At 37.6% G+C, this 19,930-nt stretch overlaps 1 protein-coding gene across 1 annotated transcript in view; it reads right to left on the bottom strand.

Annotated features, from left to right (window-relative positions):
- The window catches only part of pkn1b (protein kinase N1b), a 35,445-nt gene extending 22,622 nt beyond the window's left edge, over positions 1–12,823 (bottom strand). The window contains exon 1 of the mRNA XM_059562418.1: positions 12,364–12,823. Within this exon, the coding sequence (XP_059418401.1) occupies positions 12,364–12,393 (30 nt within the window). The 5' untranslated portion in view covers positions 12,394–12,823. The remainder of the gene's footprint in view (positions 1–12,363) is intronic.
- Positions 12,824–19,930: the final 7,107 nt, after the last annotated feature.

Below are 19,930 nucleotides of genomic sequence, written 5' to 3'. Positions count from 1 at the left end.
CACACACACACACACGGGCACGTGGATGGTTCTCTTGAAATCTCTCGACCAACTTCCTGCTCAGAGAAGAGCTCTGCAGCTTGGCACCATTTCATGTCTGTGTGTTTTAATACACAGTATGATATTTATGATGTGACTTGTGACTGTTCTGAACCAAAGAGGAAATGAAACAGTCCAAAAAAAAAAAAAAAACTCTAAAAAGTGCATCAGACAAACAGTGTCTTAAACTTACTGCAGCTGAAACACCATTTCTAGAATAAACAACAATGAATAGCGATCCCAAAGTCAATCCGTGATGTAGATGAGTTTGTTTCTTCATCAGATTTAGAAAAATGCAGCATTTCATCACTTGCTCGGCAGTGGATCCTCTGCAGTGAATGGGTGCCGTCAGAATGAGTCCAAACAGCTGATAAAAACATCACTAGTTCTAACTGAAGGAAGTGCTAGTATGGACTATGGACTCATATTTTTAAGCAGTTTGAAGTTAAAAACTTCTTAATGGTGGATTTGTTTCTTACAAACATGCAGCTTTAGGATTCACAAGACATTAACTGATGGACTGGAGTGGTGTGAATCGCTTGTGGATTATTGTGATGTTTTTATCAGCTGTTTAGACTCTCATTCTGATGGCACCCATTCACTGCAGAGGATCCATTGATGAGCAAGTGGTGTAATAGCCTACTACATTACATTTTCAGCAAATATTCATTTTTGGGTGAAATGTTCCTCTAATCTGTGTGTTTATCCATATAAAGGCACGTAACTCGTGGTCTCTACTGTCCTCAGATAGTTCTGGCTTCAACATCTAGTGACGCAAAGTAAAGAAATGAGTTATTACTGTATCAAGCTGTTCTAAAGAAAGAGATCTATGTTCTGAATATAAACATGAAAAATAAATTTATGATCAGCACTTTGATGTCATGCATCTTTCACCTCAGGTCCAAATTTGACCAGGTTAAATGAAGTGACTACATTCCGAAATGACACTGGAAACCCTCCTGTGATGCTTCACAGGGTCTGCCAGGCTCCGCCCATGAGACCCCGCCCACAAATCAGACTGACAGTGTAACACTCAGGTATTCCAGCCGGGAACGTTTCCCAGAAGCCATCTGACCGCTGTGTTTACAGACAACATTACAAAGGGACTGAACAACACAAGTTCACATGTCTGAAAAACTGAGGTATACGAACTCATTTTCAAAAAGAAACATTTGTATGTAGAATTAAACACTTTCTGCAACCGTTAAATTAAAAAATTGGAGGTAAACTATAGAACATGGTTGCAGAACTACAGCAAACCCAAAAACAAAGACAACACAGAATTTCTGAAAAACATTTTATATGTTATATAAGAAAACATTATATATATATATATATATATATATATATATATATATATAGGTGCTTCTCAATAAATGTTTATGTTGAGGAAAAGTTGGCCTTCTGGAAAGTGTTAATTTACTGTACATGTACTCGATACTTTTGTTTTATTACTGCCTCAATACGGCGTGGTATGGAGGTGATCAGTTTGTGGCACTGCTGAGGTGGTCTGGAAGCCCAGGTTTCTTTAACAGTGGCCTTCAGCTCATCTGCATTTTTTGGTCTCTTGTTTCTCATCTTCCTCTTGGCAATAGCCCATAGATTCTCTCTGGGGTTCAGGTCTGATGAGTTTGCTGTCCAGTCAAGCACACCAATACCATGGTCATTTAACCAACTTTTGGCAGTGTGGGCAGGTGCCAAATCCGGCTGGAAAATGAGCATCTTCAAAAAGTTGGTCAGCAGAAAGAAGCATTAAGTGCTCCACAATTTCTTGGTAAATGGGTGCAGTGACTTTGGTTTTCAAAAAACACAATTTGATTGATTAAACTTTATTGTCCTCAAGGGCAATTCTTTGTGTAGACAGCAGTATACACATACATATAACAACACAGCACACAAATTACAATAACTCATTTAAAAACCTAATTGCAACAGGTATAAATTAATTTCTATATCTATTTGATTTACACAAGGAGAGTTTAAATCTCCGTCCTGAAGGAAGTAATTGAAGATCAACACACAGTGGATGAGTGACATCGGAAAGGACTAACTGGCCCTTCCTAGTCGTCCTATGCTCATAAATTTGTGTGATAGTCCTTAATTTGATCCCCAATATCTTACTGCACATTTTAACTATGCTTGACAACTTCCTCCTATTCTTAACATTAAGATTACCATACCAACAAACAATAGAAAAACTTAAAACCGCTTCAATAAAACAAGTATAAAACATTTTCATGAAAGAAACATCCATGTTGAAGGATCGAAGTTTCCTTAGAAAATACATACGCTGAAGAGCTTTTCCTCTAATAATATCAGTGTTTGCCTCAAATTGTAATTTATCATCAAGTACAGTCCCTAAATATTTGTACTGGGTAACCACTTCTACCTGATGTCCCTTTATGACAGAGGGCAACGCAGGGACAGAGCTCTTCTTACGGAAATCAATGAACATCTCTTTTGTTTTCGAAGCATTAATATTTAAAAATGAAGCATCACACCATTGGATAAAATGATCTGATGGACCAACACCAGCAGATGACATAGCACATAAAATCATCACAGACTGTGGAAACTTAACAATGGACTTCAAGCAACTTGGGCTATGAGCTTCTCCACCCTTACTCCAGACTCTAGGACCTTGGTTTCCAAAGGAAATACAAAACTTGCTATTATCTGATAAGAGGACTTTGGACCACTGGGCAACAGTCCAGTTCTTCTTCTTCTTAGCCCAGGTAAGATGCTCTGATGTTGTCTGTGGTTCAGGAGTGGCTTTACAAGAGGAATAGGACAACTGTAGCCAAATTCCTTGACGCATCTGTGTGTGGTGGCTCTTGATGCCTTGACCCCAGCCTCAGTCCATTCCTTGTGAAGTTCACTCAAATTCTTGAATTGATTTTGCTTGATAATCCTCATAAGGCTGCGGTTCTCTCGGTTGGTTGTGCATCTTTTTCTTCCACACTTTTTCCTTCCACTCAACTTTCTGTTAACATGCTTGGATACAGCACTCTGTGAACAGCCAGCTTCTTTGGCAATGAATGTTTGTGGCTTTTTGTGAATGGGTGACAATGGTTGTCTTCTGAACATCTGTCAGATCAACAGTCTTCTCCATGATTGTGTAGCCTAGTGAACCAAACTGAGAGACCATTTAAAGGCTCAGGAAACCTTTGCAGGTGTTTTGAGTTGATTAGCTGATTGGCGAGTCAACATATTCTAATTTGTTGAGATTGTGAATTGGTGGATTTTTGTTAAATGTGAGCCAAAATCATCACAATTAAAAGAACCAAAGACTTAAACTACTTCAGTTTGTGTGAATTGAATTTAATTAATACACGAGTTTCAAAATTTGAGTTAAATTACTGAAATAAATTAACTTTTCCCAAACATTCTAATTTATTGAGAAGCACCTGAATATATTATTGTTCAAATTTCATTACATTTGAATCCCTCCCAAGAGGTTAAATAAAGAATTAAGAATTAAGCTGTAGACCTAGAAACTGCCTAGCTACCATCAAGAACACCCTAGCGACTGCCTAGCAACCACGCAGAACACCCTAGCAACCGCAATAAAGCCCTTTCAACTTCTCAGAACAACTGCCTAGCAACCACCAAGAAAACCTTAGTGACTGCCTAAGCTCTAGCAACTGCCTAGCTACCACCAAAAACACCTTGACAACTACCAAGAACATCCTAGCGACTGCCTAAGTCCTAACAACTACTTAACTACCACCAAGAAGCCCCTAGCGACTGCCTAACTACCACAAAGAACACTCTAACGACTGCTTAAGCCCTAACAACTTCCTAACAACCACCAAAACACCCCAGCAACTGCCTAGAAACCACGGTAAATCCCTAGCAACTACTCAGAAGATCCTATCAACCACCCAACCGTGCCTTAACACCACCCAGAGCCATATAGAGAGAGAGTTGCGACAACTCCATTGACTCCAATGGAACGCTTTTTTTACAGCAATGGCGGCTCGTGGAGCCTCTCAATAGTTCCCGGAAGTAGCAGCAAACCGATGCCGCGCCGTAGAGATGCAGCAGAACAAACCATTTGCGACGCACTTTTAAAAGGTAAGACGTTTAAATAATACGATTGTAAATTATTAGTACATCTTAATAACAATAAACTGTAAGTTAAAACCTTGTAGTAGATTATAACTCATTAAATGAATAGATTTAAGGGATGTTATCAGATAACTAACAGGATAGGCTAGGATTGGAGCTGAATAAAGTTAGTAACGAACACCCTATTAATTGTAAAATTCTCTGTTCTCTTAATTCAGTTTCACCCATCGTTTTTGGAATTAGAGAAAAGGAGTCTAAACATTTTTTTTTTGCTGGGTGGGAAAAGTTAGCTAACGTTACATAGCCTATTAGTTCAATATTAACGTTTGACCGGGTGTGACAGCGGTAACTGGAAGTGGTAAAATGAGGTTATAAAGTTTGTTCCTTATTACACGTATTAAATAATTAAATTCCTTAATAATAAAATGCACCCTATTTATATAAATTTAGAGTGAATTGAGTTTGCAAAACCATGGGTAGAGTGTTTTTATTTATTGTGATTCATTGACTATTACCTATCTATATTATAATACTATTGTATTATATACTTAAACTTGTTAGTGTATAAAAGTAACATACTGTAACGTTCTGTGGGTGCTGGTAGGTGGAGGATTAGTGGTGCCACTGGACTGTTCTGTGATGGAGCATCAGTGATGATGCAGGTCAGGAGTGCTGAGGGGACCTTTTTTTTGAAAGCTGCATTTTCATTCTTTATTTTTCTTATTGCTGCCTTTGCATTGTTTGATGTTTTTTTTCTTGTCTCTTTAATTTTTTTAATAGACCCAGGTAACTGGCTGATGGTTCACTGGAATGCTGACTGACTTGCTGCTGGCTGACTGAGTAGTGTCAGCTGTCCCTGTCTCTCCTCTCTAGCCATGTCCTCTATTTCTTCACTGTCACTTTCCCTTTTCTAAGTGTCCTCATTCATTTTTTCCACAACCTTTGAAACTGATAGAGGCAGAATACATGGAATTGCTAATTTTAAATATTGAAAATATCACATCACCTCAAATTTAGAAATATTACTTCAACTAGTACGAGTTTGTACTTATTATATATGTATCACCTGAAATAATATAGCTGTTATTAGCAGTGATTTGCTGTATGTTTACAGGTCTAGGGGTGCACCGTGGAGCAGGGCACTCCTCTTTTTGACCACAAAGGTTGTCGGAATAGCACCTGGTCTCAGCCTACTCTTTCATTTTTTGGTCATGACAAATTGGTTTTCCTCAAAATGTGCCTGCAGAGTGACTTGAGTTAAGTTTCCACAGACAACTTTTTTTTTTTTTGTCTACCCACATATTAAATGCACAGTTTAGGTAACACTGATGACTCCCTGCAATGTCTCAGCTCCCTGGGTTTAAATAAATTTAAGTATAATTACCTAACAATTTTTTGTTGTTGTTGTAATTTTTATTTATATTTAGACTGCTGCTGCTGACTTGATCCAACCATTATTTTCTCCTCTCCATGTCAGCGGGGAAGCCATACATTCGCACACCTTCCTCTGACCGAGTGGAGCATCCCCATGCAGCACAGCAAACCATGGTGGAGACTATGCAAGGACAACATGAAAGAAAGGACACATACAAAATGCTTGGAATGCTATTAAATTTATTAAAAATGTATTCATGAATTGCTTGAAATAGTTAATTGCATTTATTTCAATAAAAATACAAAGAAAAAGTAATCTCGTAATATATAATTACAATTTAAAATAACTTTTCTATTTTAAAATGTAATATACTCATGTGATGCCAAGCTGAATTTTCAGCATCATTACTTTTGAATGGCATTGTACATGTTTGTATACGAGTATGCCTGAATATATTGTGTATATGATTAAGTACATAATTATATTAATATATGTAATTGTAAGAACTGTAAACAATAAGCTTCATTTTACATTTACTTAAAATGCTAATTACTGCTGCTAACAGTATAGTGCAGTGCAAGCTGAAAATCAGCTGTCACCAGCCTGTCTCTGTACTATCTGAAAGTCATCAATATGACATTAGTTAACATGAGATCAGTCGAAAAAAAGAACAATATGTAACGTAAAAAGGCAACCGCAACCCGTGTTTATATAACTTAACGTTAGCCTGAAATAAGTTTTTAAAATAACGGTAATTGAACACTAATCCTCAAAAATTACCTGATTTGACATTTTAAAAAAAACATCGCTATAACTACATATTCATGCTACATACATATGTCGCTGTGTTGTATAAATATATAAAATAAATGCATTTATTGACTCCTTATTACCAGAAATTGCCGTTTTGTCACTTTACTCTATCAGTTTGAATGGCCGCCAACGCACTTCCTGGAACTATCTGAAGTCTACATGAATCACGTGACAACCAAACATTTCGAACTTCCATTGTCGCAACTCTCTCTCTCTATGGCTCTGACACCACCTAAACACACCCATAGCAACAAGATACTGTAGCAACGCAAACACAATGCTCCAGGAAATAAAATGAAACCCTAGAATGAAGCTCCACATATCATGTTTGTTTTACTGTTTGTTATGTTGTGTATCATGGGTTTTGTGCGAAGGGGATCAGATTTCAAGAGATCTGAACGATTGCTAGTCCACATGTCTCACTGAGTGAAAACTACACCTGAGACTCTAAACATCTCACAACTGATCAATGAAAGATGCGTGTGGACGAGAGACACTGAAGACAGTGAGAGAGAGAGAGAGAGAGAGAGAAACAGGAAGTCATTAGTGAGGGTTGAGTGGACTAATCCATTTCTCTTAGTGCTTTTGGCAGAAACAATGAGCAACTTAAATGTAATAAAAACTGAATTAGCAGGAGGACTCTTGCTGCTGAGAAAGACAAAAATCCTATGAACGGATCTCAGAAAACCAAACGAATCAGGCTAAATTTACTTCAACACTAATCAGTGCACTTCTAAAGCACTTCTTGCATCAGCAGGGTTATATATATATATATAAATTAAATTAAATACAATAAAACAATTCAGCACTTAACCATTTATCATTCAGGTGCTTACAATTCTTGTATAACTTTGTGGTCTTGTTTTATATATATATATATATATTTTTTTTTTTTTTTTTTCATTTACAGTGTAACATGCTGTACTATATTGTTATGCCATCTACTATTTTTTCTTACTGTTTATATATATATATATATAGCTCCAAATATCAGATAATATGTGTGTTTAAGTTTAGCATGACCCTTTAGACTTTTATAATCATTTTATTGTCAATGTGAAACGCAAATGCATTTTGCTTGCAAAATATTTCATAACAAAACCATATATTCACTGAAAAACAGACAAGACTTGATTTAAATCGATTCGGTGGTGAAATATCTCTATATAAGCTGGTTGAAAAAGAACATTTATGTTTTCTGATGAATCAGTAACACTGTTCTATCAATGCAATTTTAATAAAGTCCATTTTTCATTTCATATTTGAACATTTAGGATCTGAACTCTAATGGAAGCTTCAGTGAAGTTTCGTTTCTGACAGGACCATCAGGATTCAGAAAGCAATCAAACACAATCATGACTGTCTGTGAAATCACAGGGAAATTTCAGATGAAACTCTGCTGCACAGAGATGTATTATTCAGAGTCACTTCAGAGAGAATAATCTGTGTGTGTCTGCCGTCAGCACACTTTTTTTGCATATTAATTATAATCATTAGTGACTCAACTGATGAGAGACTGCAGGTCTAAGAATTAGAAAATAATTTTAGACGCCATATAGCCAGTGGTCGAATTGTAAAAAAAATTCAAGGGGATGCTGAGGTGGAGGGTACTGTGATTACAAAAGATTTTTTTTTTTTTTAGCTGTTTTTCATGCCAAAAGTTACAATTTGTATTTATAGGACATTTGGTCCTCATAATGAAGGTAGGATAAACCAATGCACACACACGCATGTACAGAGTCTCTGTGTCTGTGTTTAAATTGAAATAAATGATGCCCCTTGGAATGTGCAATATTGACAAAAATGATATTTTAGGGGGATTTGTCAATAACTAATATTTTGCTTAGTTTCTATGGTGGTTTAGGCTAGTCATGGATAAATAAATATGACACTAAAACTGCCAGTAGGTGGCGGCAAGTGTCTGTTTTAATGAGTGATTCACTGAATCTTTCAAATCAAACAATTCTTTTAAAATGGCTGATTCAGTTAGAATCGATGCAAGTTGACTGTCTTTATGAATGGATTATTAAATAACTGGTTTAATCGATTCATTCAAAAACAAATTAATTCAGGACAGATACACTGCAGTGTCGCTCAGAGACGCACAACAGCTCTGCTCCTGCTTTGTTTGGAGCTATTTCATTCGCAAAACAGGCAAAAAGACAAAATGTGTCTAAAATAGAACTCACTCAATTAACTTCTTGTCTGTTGAACTACAGTCTAAAATGTATTTAACAATTGCGATCATGCACACGTGCTGATTCTTGTGAGATATTACTTAAATAGCCTATCATATAAAGATAAGAAATAAAAACTCAAAACTTGAATTATAGAGGCATTCTAACATTCTAATTGGCTTCATCATGCAATAAATGCTTTTGGACTCTCGTTTTTTTTTTTTTTTTTTTGGGCAAATACGCTAACATTAATGTCGTTAATTAGTACCAACAACATGTCACACTGTATTATAAAAGTAATATATAAAATTATATACATAAAACTCAAACGCTTGGTGCAACAGCAAAGTGTGAGTTAAGAAAAACCAAGCACAGCAATGTTACACATCAAATATGTAAAAAAAAAGTTACAAATATTTGCAGATTACTAGCTAATATTTTCACTCTGTGCATCTCGTTTGCTTAACTTCTTCCTGATATTATTCTTGATGATGTCATGCAAAAGTGCTGTAAACATTAAACAAGTGCACCAAAGACTAAAAGATATCCAGAGAGTCAAGCTTTCCTAGCTTATTTAGTTGAGCTCTTTTTAGAAAGTTAAGGAATCTGTGGATAAAAAAGGAGTGCAGACAGAAGCTATGTAGAAAAATACATTTGTGCAGAATTGAATGCATACAATTTTTATGTGCAGTTTAAGATTTTATGCACATCTTGGCATTTCCATCCAGCATCTTATCCCAAAACGTGCATAAAAAACATGGATAGATACATAGTGCTATGGGTCCATCCTAAAGCAGCCAAACAAACTGAGGTGGTGCAGCATGACATCATTTCCATTATAACGGATCACTGACTGAAAGACTGTATATGTTTCAGGACTTTGTCAGGATTTACCTCAGAACAAAAAGGGATAATAATTCACCAAATTCTATTAAAAGAAAAGCTGATTACATTTACAGTACATCATCTCTGACTCAGATTATAATGAATATTTGCTTTAAATCATGCTTTTACTTTGCTTGAGATTATTATTATTAGTTAGTTAGTTATTATTAGTAGGGTTAGGGGTTCTGTCCTTTACCCACCAAGTGTTGCACCAAATCTGCATGACTATTAATTTGCAAATTTGCATCAAGCTTTAATGCGCAAATCTACAACATTGGTTTCAAATGAGGTGGTAAAAATGTGCTCAAGTGTTGTCAAAACATCACTGTCTCTCATTACGTGCCGATGGCGCTCATGTTTCTCTTGTAATGTAAACAGATGGTGGTGAGTTTCACCATAAGGGCCCTTCAAGCCGTCAAAGATGTTTCTCTCCAATCACAATGGACAGAAAGCTTATAACAGGAACGCTCGCATTACCAGCGGTGACACTCACTGAGCCCGAGGGCATTAGGCTGATTTCTGCTTCTCGCAGAAGAAAAACATTTGGACAATTGTTTTAGCAAACGACCCACAGCAGGTTATTGATTTTGTGCAATGAGCTTTAATGCATCTAATGGGCTGGAAAAGCCGGGGGTGAAGAAGGACACAGCCAGGCAAAAAAAGAGAGATCCTTCTCCAGTGAATGGGCCAGTTACACAAACACCTCACAGATAAATCTCACTGGCAGAAACATACCAAACAAGTACACTAAAGCAGACATGACTGCAAGCAATGTGTCATTTAACATACTAAACATTCCTGTCGTGTTGGGCAATTTGACCCACATTCAATTTAATTACTTGAAAATGAGTAAACTGTTAATTTCTTCTCAAAATGTTTTTACTTTCTCATTCAGCAATTTTGGTTACATCTAAATAGCTTTGTTGTCAAATTGACCCCCATTGGTTTCCAGTGTTATTCACCAAAAATCAACACTTTGAAAAACAGCAAAAAATATGAAATTCAAGACTCAAAACTGACTAAAAACTAAAGACTTTGTCTAAATTTGTCTAAAAGATTGTGAAATAATGTTTTTGGTTGTTCTGTTCTTTTTTGGGGGGATCTCAATTATTAGTCTATTGCAGGACTGTGTGAGAAAGCCAGTTTACCCTCACAAGGGTTTGAGAAGCAGACATAAAGACAGAGGTTATTTACACCAAATACAAATAGCGGTTAATCCTATTTATACTAAGTACAAATAAAGTTACATAACATTAATGGTTAGCTTTAGTTATTTGCAGGAGAATAACTGACTGTAGCATTGTTTATTAGATAAACAACTATGTTATCTTAGCATGTTTCTTAAATATATGCAAACATATTATGGTATTTTTATGCTTTAGAGTCAAAACTTACAAACAGCACCTTTAATGTTGATTTTTGGAAAATTGTACGGAAACCAGTAGGGGTCAGTTTGACCCACAGCACAAAAGTAATATTTATATTTTCAACATAACAGGACGTTAAGCTACTGCTCAATAGCGCCTCTTGTGGCAACACTTAAAAACCACATGTACCTGCATTTTAAATCGCACTCAAAATGCAACCAAGACAAAATAACAATTACAGATAAATTTGCAATCATCTTGAATAGAGTGTGTTTTTCTACCTCTGACCATCAGTTCAGTTTAACATTTGTGCTGAAACATTAAAAACGAGTCAAAACCCTGGTAGACATACCGTACTGACAGAGAACAGCTGAGCCAGCCAGCTAATACAGTTTCTCGTCTACGGTAGAGCAAGATGGGCTCGGAAAAAGCTGTTTAATTTTTAATTCTTCCCTGGGCGAAGCTGAATCATCAATGTTACACAGGGCCCTGATTTTCTGTTGCATTTAGCAGAGTCTCACACCACTTGAGTTCCTCTTCCAATGTGCATCTGTGGGATTTTTAGACATATTCTAATGTATCATGTTTATAATTTATAATCTATAATTAATAATAATTCAGGGCTTCTTGTTCTAGAGGTCATTTAATTTAACAACAACAAAAGAGACACACACAAAAAAATGCTTTTTCCCATATTAACAAGAACGCCAATATAAAAACATCAATAAATGTGGTCTGTTTTCCTTGAATTGAAGGACTGCAATTTCTACTACATGTTTATTATTAGAGTGCAATATGAATGACCTCATGTATAAAAATAAATAAACTCCAATTTTGACTTCATGATGTCAGTAAATTTCAGGAAACTATTTGTTTTCTCATCTGATCACACCCTAATGGTGGCTTGTACAGTGAAGCCCGATGACCACAACAACAGACAGTCCAACATCAAACTAGTGTTCTGTAAAACACCAGAGCGAAACCAATCCAATTATTGGCCAGATATTCTCCTGAAACTCCTTACACATGCTGGCAGACCGTCACTGATACAGTAACATTTACAGGAATCACGTAAACAAGACTGACCACACTTCAAAGCACACACCTGCAGAACACACATTACCAAAAGAGCAAATCTGGGCAGTTACCCTACATCACACCAGCAACAATATTACACTGCAGTCCAAATGCTAAACAATAGAAATCATTTTCACAGAGCTCATTATATAATCACAACACTGTAGTAAAGGGTGACTGAGTGAGGGCAAAGGAGAGTTCACATAAAGTCCACCTGCTTCTGTTTACTTCTTTTTACAGTCTATAAGCTAAACCAACGAGAACACTGAAAAGTCCGTTCACACAAAGAACGAAACTATATTAAGCGCACTGCAGTTATGCAGAATAAATCGACCCTATCACTTAGTAAAAAAATGCAATAAATAACCCAGTCTTCGCTACCTGTACTAAGATAGTAAGAGACAGAAGAATGTTCATTCTATCTGTTTAGTATCAATTTACAGAAGTGGGCTGTTCAAGTAGCTTTAAAGACCGCGCGCGCTCACACAGTGACTAATAAAGAATGGATGATGTGAAGTGCGTTAGAGGCTCACAGGAGAGACAGATGGTCTACACTTACACGCATGGAGCCGGTTTTGTTGATGGCCATCTCAGGTGACAGGGAGCGGAGATGCCGATGCTTCTCACCTGAGCAGCTTCAGTTTCACTCTAGCGACGCGTCATCACGCCCCCGACACGGCGATGAAGCAGATGCGACGAACTGCGTCCTGTTGCGCTGCTTTGCTCGAGCATAAAGATCAAAGCCAACGGGCCATTTCTGCGAAAATGCGTGTCGTGAACTCCCTTCATAAAGCAGAGTTTCATTAGTCGCGCAGTTTAGGCTGGATCGCGTTCATGAATGTGTAGTGTAAAAAATAAAGGGAAAGTGCGTCCGGGACAGATATGCACAGACCCTAAAGTTCGTCTCCGGACGATCAAATCCAAACCTACTGAACGATCCCCGGTCTGGTGCACTGCTGAGAGAGGTTCATCAGGAGGGTCCTGTCGCCGTCATCCTGTGATGAGACTGAAGCACGCGCAGACAGTACCGTCACCCGGTGATCTCGAGTGCAGGCACGCGCCCTGGCGCTCGACCAGCCGCCTGCGCGCGTGTGATGCACGGTTCTGTCCGCCGAGCATCGCGCTTTCCTTCTCACTTTCATCGTCTTACAACACGAGTTGAGCTTCACGCGAAGTGAAAATCACATTGATGCTCTAGAAATATAAACCCCCGACAATTAATTTAATAACAACAGTTATAGATAACTATGAAATCGCATTGCAATTACCTGATAACTTTTTGTTTTTTGAGTGTTTTCTCGACGTTTCCTATCAGATGTCAAATAGACGTCTATAAGATGTATTTAAGGTGTTTAGGATTTAGAAGGTATGTAAACTGACATTTTAGAAATGTCTGTCAGATGTTTGCACACAGCAGATGCTTCTAGATCAGCTGATTTTTTACAGACATCTTGCAGACATATGTGTGCAATCTGGGTAATATCCCGGCAAACACACAATGTCCCCTTAACGTAGCCTATAGGCTTCATTAGCCCTATATATTCTATATAGTGTTTTATCTTCGTAACCTTAGTTTAGCCAAAAAGTGAATTGTCGAGGAAACACTAGATTGGAGTGTATACTGTATACAGGCAACTACATGTAAGTGAGCTGTATTATTCTGCAAATGAATCCATAATTAGAGCAGATATGATATGTTACAAGCAAACGCTGTTAATCTGTGCACACTGAATAACGTTTATTTATGGGTTCTAGTTAAAAAATGCGCCCCATTGTGGATCATATTGACACCTTTTAAAATACCCGCGCCAGAAAAGTTGACTTTATTTATTTATTTTTTTCCAGACACATTAATCACATCTTCAAAATATAGAGAACATGATGACACATTAATCACATCTTCCAAATAAAGAGAAGGTTTCTATGTAATTTATTATTATTTCGCTGCTGAAAAAAATACTATTGACTGATAAAAAAAAATCAGTAGCTCAAACTAAACCTAAATATCCAACACATTGTTTAAAAAATTTAGCTATAAGAATAACTAAGAATAAATCTTAATAGAAAACATTAAATAGGATAATCATGTAAAATACATCAAACATGGTTGAGTGAATAATTAGCATGAAGCACAGTGATTGGTTAACCATGTTTGTGATTTTCGCGCGTTTGAAATGTCACGGTAAAGCGAGACTGTCTGATTTACTGAAATTAGTATTTTGTTTTCTTTCCCCAAATGGGTAATTTATGTCCATAGTGAAGTTCTTTTAAACTATACCATTGTAACCATCACACCAGCCAGCAAAGTCAAGACGTTGGAGAAAGGTAGGCTAATTCTAGCTTAGCTACGACACAAACTACAGGCTATAATTAGCACAAATCTCTTATGATTGTTAGAAATATATACTTTTTATTAGTTATAGGAAGTATTTAGCCTGTAAAGTGATGTAGTATCATTCACAGCTATAAGGTCATGACACACAAGACGGACTTGATAGTGGAAAACACTAAACCTTTAACAATGCTAGTTATTACAGAACGAGTGGTTTCACCGTAGCTACTTTTGAGTAAAGGCTTGATGAATGACTACTGTACTCACTTGCAATCAGGACACAGATAGAGGGAGCTGGAGGACAAATAGAGAGCACAGTACGAAAAGATAACATGGTGGTAAGATATTATAATGTGGAGTACTAAACCAAACGTTCAACCTTCACCAGTAATGCCAAACATATCAAACATCAAAAAAATCCTTAAATATATATTTTAAATAAATAAATAAAATTTATATTGAAATATATATTTCGTGAAATAATGAAGTTTTATTCCATCTTCTAAAGTAATCAAATCTGCTACTTGACAATAAATATAGCATATGCATGTGTACATGGTTCCACTCCTCCTATGACCGCCTTTTTTAATCCTTAATTAAATATTTAAAATACTACAGTAAACATGTTAGGAATTTTAAATATGTGGTTGTATCTAATTCATCTATCATTATATATTTAATAAAGAAAAATCAACATTAATCAACATTTAACACATCAATACAACATAGTACAGTTGTCTCCAGTAATTGTTTACACATTTATAAATAATAATAAAAATAAATTAAGGAAAGGAATATTAAGGAAAGGAATTAAGAAGTTTACCTCAGAAAGTACAATTATCTGGTGGCTAGATAATATATTCCTTAATATAATATCATGTGAATGCATATAGTATAATGGTTGAACAAACTGGTCTTGTCTTAAGAAACCAACACCATATCATTTTTTATGATGCATCATCTGTAGATGGCGCTACTGCAACAGGTCTAATCAATACCCCAAAATGTAACAATTCTAAAAGTGAAGACAATATGCATGAACAAAAACGAACAAAATCTAAGAAAATAGAAAATGAACAACAGAAAGTGCTGTAGAAAATATCACAGAAATATTAATTATTTTAATACTAATAATAATTGTTGTCAACAGGCACACACTCCAACCCCTCCATCAGACACTGTATATCTAACTCTGTATGCATTTCAAGAAAATCAGATTGTTGAAATGACAACAAACAGCTCATTTACTAAAGCTTTGTGTCTTTGGTAGAGTAGAGAACACACTCTCCCTCAACCTCCTTTCCCCCCTCATGTGTCTTTTAGACACCTCCTTTTTTCTAGTCGCATTGACATCATCACCAGTAACCCAGGAAACCCATTGAAACAAGAAGGACCCAGGAAATTAGGTAATGGTTTAGGAATGTCGGGAGAGAAGAGTTTCCCCCACAGCTGAAAGAGAATGGCAAACAGAGCAGCTCTGTCTGAAGACATGCGTGAGGTCAACAGTCCTTAGACAACAACAAAACTTTACCCTTAACCCAACAGAATGGATCATCTATACCTATGCAATCTATATCTATGTAAACGTCTCTATTAACCTGATAATATATAATTGCCATTAAAACAGAGACAAACAGATTAGGTTAAGTCTGAATATGACAATTTGGCAAATGCAGTCATATAGGTTATTCAGGACCAAAAGAGTTAGATGGAAAAAAGTTGTTTGGTAATAAGAACTTAAATAGATTGTGAGGGTAACCTGTCGGGCCCTCAATTAATAGTTAAAAACAACATAATTGACTAGATTGAGAAAAGTGTCCATTTCATACCAAACTTGATTTAGACCCAGTCATTCATGAGGAACTACTCCCTTGTTGAAACCAGTAACCTCTGTTAAATTACTATATTATGAAAGGCAATATTACTTACAATATTTGATCAAAAACTATAACACTGTAACCAGAGTTTTTTGAAAATCTTCACCCTGGCAGTTTTCAGAAATGTTCGGTTTGTGTGTGGACGAATGGCCATACCGCATAGAAAAATCTGTGGCTTTAAAAATACCCACATTTGTGTGGACAGGGCCTGAGGTTCCCCAACACTAAACATTTTCAAACACATTAGCAAAATTTCAAGACTTGAAATGGATGGGTCAGATAATGTAGACGTCCAAAATGTATACTGTGGGGAGAAGAGGGCTGGGAAACACTGACCTAAAACTACGCCTAATTAGCTATTTGGCTGTTGTTAAACTAATTAACTAATAACCCACAGCTAAACAAATGTAATTTCAAATGCGTAGCAGATTCTTACATTTGATGAAAGATTAAATCAACATTTTCTCTTTCACAATCATTTACAACATGACCAAGAACAAAGTAAATATACTGTAGTTTTCGTGTTGACTTAGTTGTCAGAATTTCAATTTAAATATATTTAAATAAACATTTAAATGTTTAAAATATGTTTGAGGAAGACACATTATAGGTAGGAGTTTATGCTACAATGAAACCCAAAAACTTTCAGGAAGGTGTTTGCATATTAAAGATTTAAAATGACTGCATTCTGAATGGATGCGTATTAAAAGGCCTATGGGATACATTGGTGAAATGCAGATGCGGACTTTGGATATTTTAGTGTTTCAATAATAGTTTGGGATAGAGGGTTGATATTGTATTATTAGTGTACATGCTGTGTTTAATGGTGCTCAGACACTCAATGATGTGTCTCCAGTTCCACCACAGTCCAGTCATCCAGTGGGGAACTGGCCTGGCTGCTGGGGGAGTAACTACTGACAGAGGCCACTGTTGCGGTGGAGCAGTCGAAGTGGGACATGATGTGTGGCCACAGGCTGCTCTCTAGGGGGCTGAGGATGCCCCCTCCCTGCCCAGGTAGGTACAGGAGCGGAGGACAGCCATCCTCCCCGGCCAGAAGCAGAGACTGGTTAATCAGCTGCTGGACCATGTCCAGTTTTGTGTTCCAGTCCAGCTCCTGCGGAGGCGGTCGGCGCAGGTTTCCGTTGGCCATTCTAAGCGGAAGGTCTGTCGGGATGGAGGGGCCTGTCTGGATGGAGGAAACGTGTTTGCCGGTGGATTCATTCTCTGCATCTTCCTCTTCCTCCTCGCTGGTCTCCATGGCCTCATAGATGGTGCAAAGTCCTCCAGATGAGGGTGACAGGAGACACGGTTGCCCTTTGACCTGTGACTGCTGTTTGAGTCGCTGTTGCTGCTCCATCTCAAGCTGCCGTTGCAGAAGCTGTCGGCGGTGTCGGTGGTCCTGCTGCTGCTGTTGCAGCTGCAACTGAAGCAGCTCTCGACGTTGCCTCTCCAGTTCCCTTTGCTGCTCCTTCCGCTGCCTTTCTTCCTCCACACACAGCCATTGCAGCCGCTCCTGCTCCTGGCGTTGCCGAATGTGCCGCAACTGCAGCTGGTGCTGCTCTAGCCGTCGCAGCTGGACATTAGGCGCCAATGGAGGCTGCGGGACCCTCGGAGGAGCATCAACATGTTGAACATTGAAATGAGGCAGTGGCTGCTGTAGCTGCCTGTGGGTGTTCGGCAGTGGGGCAAGGTAGTTATTTTCATTCATCTCTTGGGTTAGCCTTGGATAGTTACCATTCTCTTGTTGGCTCAGTGAATGCTGGTGCTCACCAGTCTGTATAGTGTTCCCAGCTCTCCCTGTGGACAGTCAAGAGCACTTGCAATATGTGTTTACTGACAGAAGCATTCGTTATAAAGAAGGGTGTGACCGAACAGGAACAAAGGAAAATAACAGACAGAAAGAGGAACATGCAGACAGTAAAAGTAAACATAAACCAAAGAACAAATTAGACAAAACTCTTAATGAATTCAGAAATCGGGTTTTCCCACACATCTTTCCTGTAAAAACACGTCAAGGTATTTTTCAAAACCAGCAAATCGTTGCGTAAGGAATATTCTGGGTTTAGTAGATGTTGTGCTCCATCTACTGCATCTGTGGTGTGCTGTTGATTCAAAAAAAAATCTACTGGTTGTTCATATATTGAACAAGCAAGAGAAGCCGTGGACAGAGCTTGTATTTAAATTAGAATATTCCTTTCAAGTAACATCCAGTCTACAATTTTGAAGATGTCACCAGTGAGATTCACCAGAATAGTTCAGCACTTTTGACTGAAAATATTTTAACGGTGTAAAAAAGATCTGCAAATCTTTTAGAGTTTGTGTGTTATTTGAGGCCCTACATGTATGTCATCCAATTAATGAGATGTCATATTTGAACCAATCCAAGAATGTTAGTGGGTTGGAGAGGGCCTGATTCGTTGGAGCAGTAACTGGGCTAAAAATAAAATAAAAGCATGTAATTTATAATTTTTTTACTGTACAAATACAGGTGCATCTCAATAAATTAGAATGTTGTTGAAACTTTAATTTATTTCAGTAATTCAACTCAAATTGTGAAACTCGAGTATTAAATAAATTCATTGCACACAGACTGAAGTAGTTTAAGTCTTTGGTTCTTTTAATTGCGATGATTTTGGCTCACATTTAACAAAAACCCACCAATCCACGATCAACAAATAAAAATTCTTCGTAAGAACAATAAAAACATTTTTTAGTGAATTGTTGGCCTTCTGGAAAGTGTTAATTTACTGTACATGTACTCGATACTTTTGTTTTATTACTGCCTCAATACGGCGTGGTATGGAGGTGATCAGTTTGTGGCCCTGCTGAGGTGGTATGGAAGCCCAGGTTTCTTTGACAGTGGCCTTCAGCTCATCTGCATTTTTTGGTCTCTTGTTTCTCATCTTCCTCTTGGCAATAGCCCATAGATTCTCTCTGGGGTTCAGGTCTGATGAGTTTGCTGTCCAGTCAAGCACACCAATACCATGGTCATTTAACCAACTTTTGGCAGTGTGGGCAGGTGCCAAATCCTGCTGGAAAATGAAATCAGCATCTTCAAAAAGTTGGTCAGCAGAAAGAAGCATTAAGTGCTCCACAATTTCTTGGTAAATGGGTGCAGTGACTTTGGTTTTCAAAAAACACAATGGACCTACACCAGCAGATGACATAGCACCCCAAATCATCACAGACTGTGGAAACGTAACACTGAACTTCAAGCAACTTGGGCTATGAGCTTCTCCACCCTTACTCCAGACTCTAGGACCTTGGTTTCCAAATTAAATACAAAACTTGCTCTCATCTGAAAAGAGGACTTTGGACCACTGGACAACAGTCCAGTTCTTCTTATTCTTAGCCCAGGTAAGATGCCTCTGATGTTGTCTGTGGTTCAGGAGTGGCTTTACAAGAGGAATACGATAACTGCAGCCAAATTCCTTGACGCATCTGTGTGTGGTGGCTCTTGATGCCTTGACCCCAGCCTCAGTCCATTCCTTGTGAAGTTCACTCAAATTCTTGAATTGATTTTGCTTGACAATCCTCATTAGGCTGCAGTTCTCTCGGTTGGTTGTGCTTTTTTTTTCTTCCACACTTTTTCCTTCCGCTCAACTTTCTGTTAACATGCTTGGATACAGCACTCTGTGAACAGCCAGCTGCTTTGGAAATTAATGTTTGTGGATTACTCTCCTTATGAAGGGTGTCAATGATTGTCTTCTGGACAATTGTCAGATCAGCAGTCTTCTCCATGATTGTGTAGCCTAATGAACCAACCTTTGTACAAGTGTCCCAGCAGGCAGGAAACCTTTGCAGGGGTTTTGAGTTGATTAGTTGATTGGCATGTCACCATATTCTAATTTGTTGAGATAGTGAATTGATGGATTTTTGTTAAATGTGAGCCAAAATCATCACAATTAAAATAACCA

This window comes from Carassius carassius, chromosome 1 (assembly GCF_963082965.1).
Source record: "Carassius carassius chromosome 1, fCarCar2.1, whole genome shotgun sequence".
NCBI lineage: Eukaryota > Metazoa > Chordata > Actinopteri > Cypriniformes > Cyprinidae > Carassius > Carassius carassius.
This window is presented reverse-complemented; position numbering and strand designations above follow the sequence as displayed.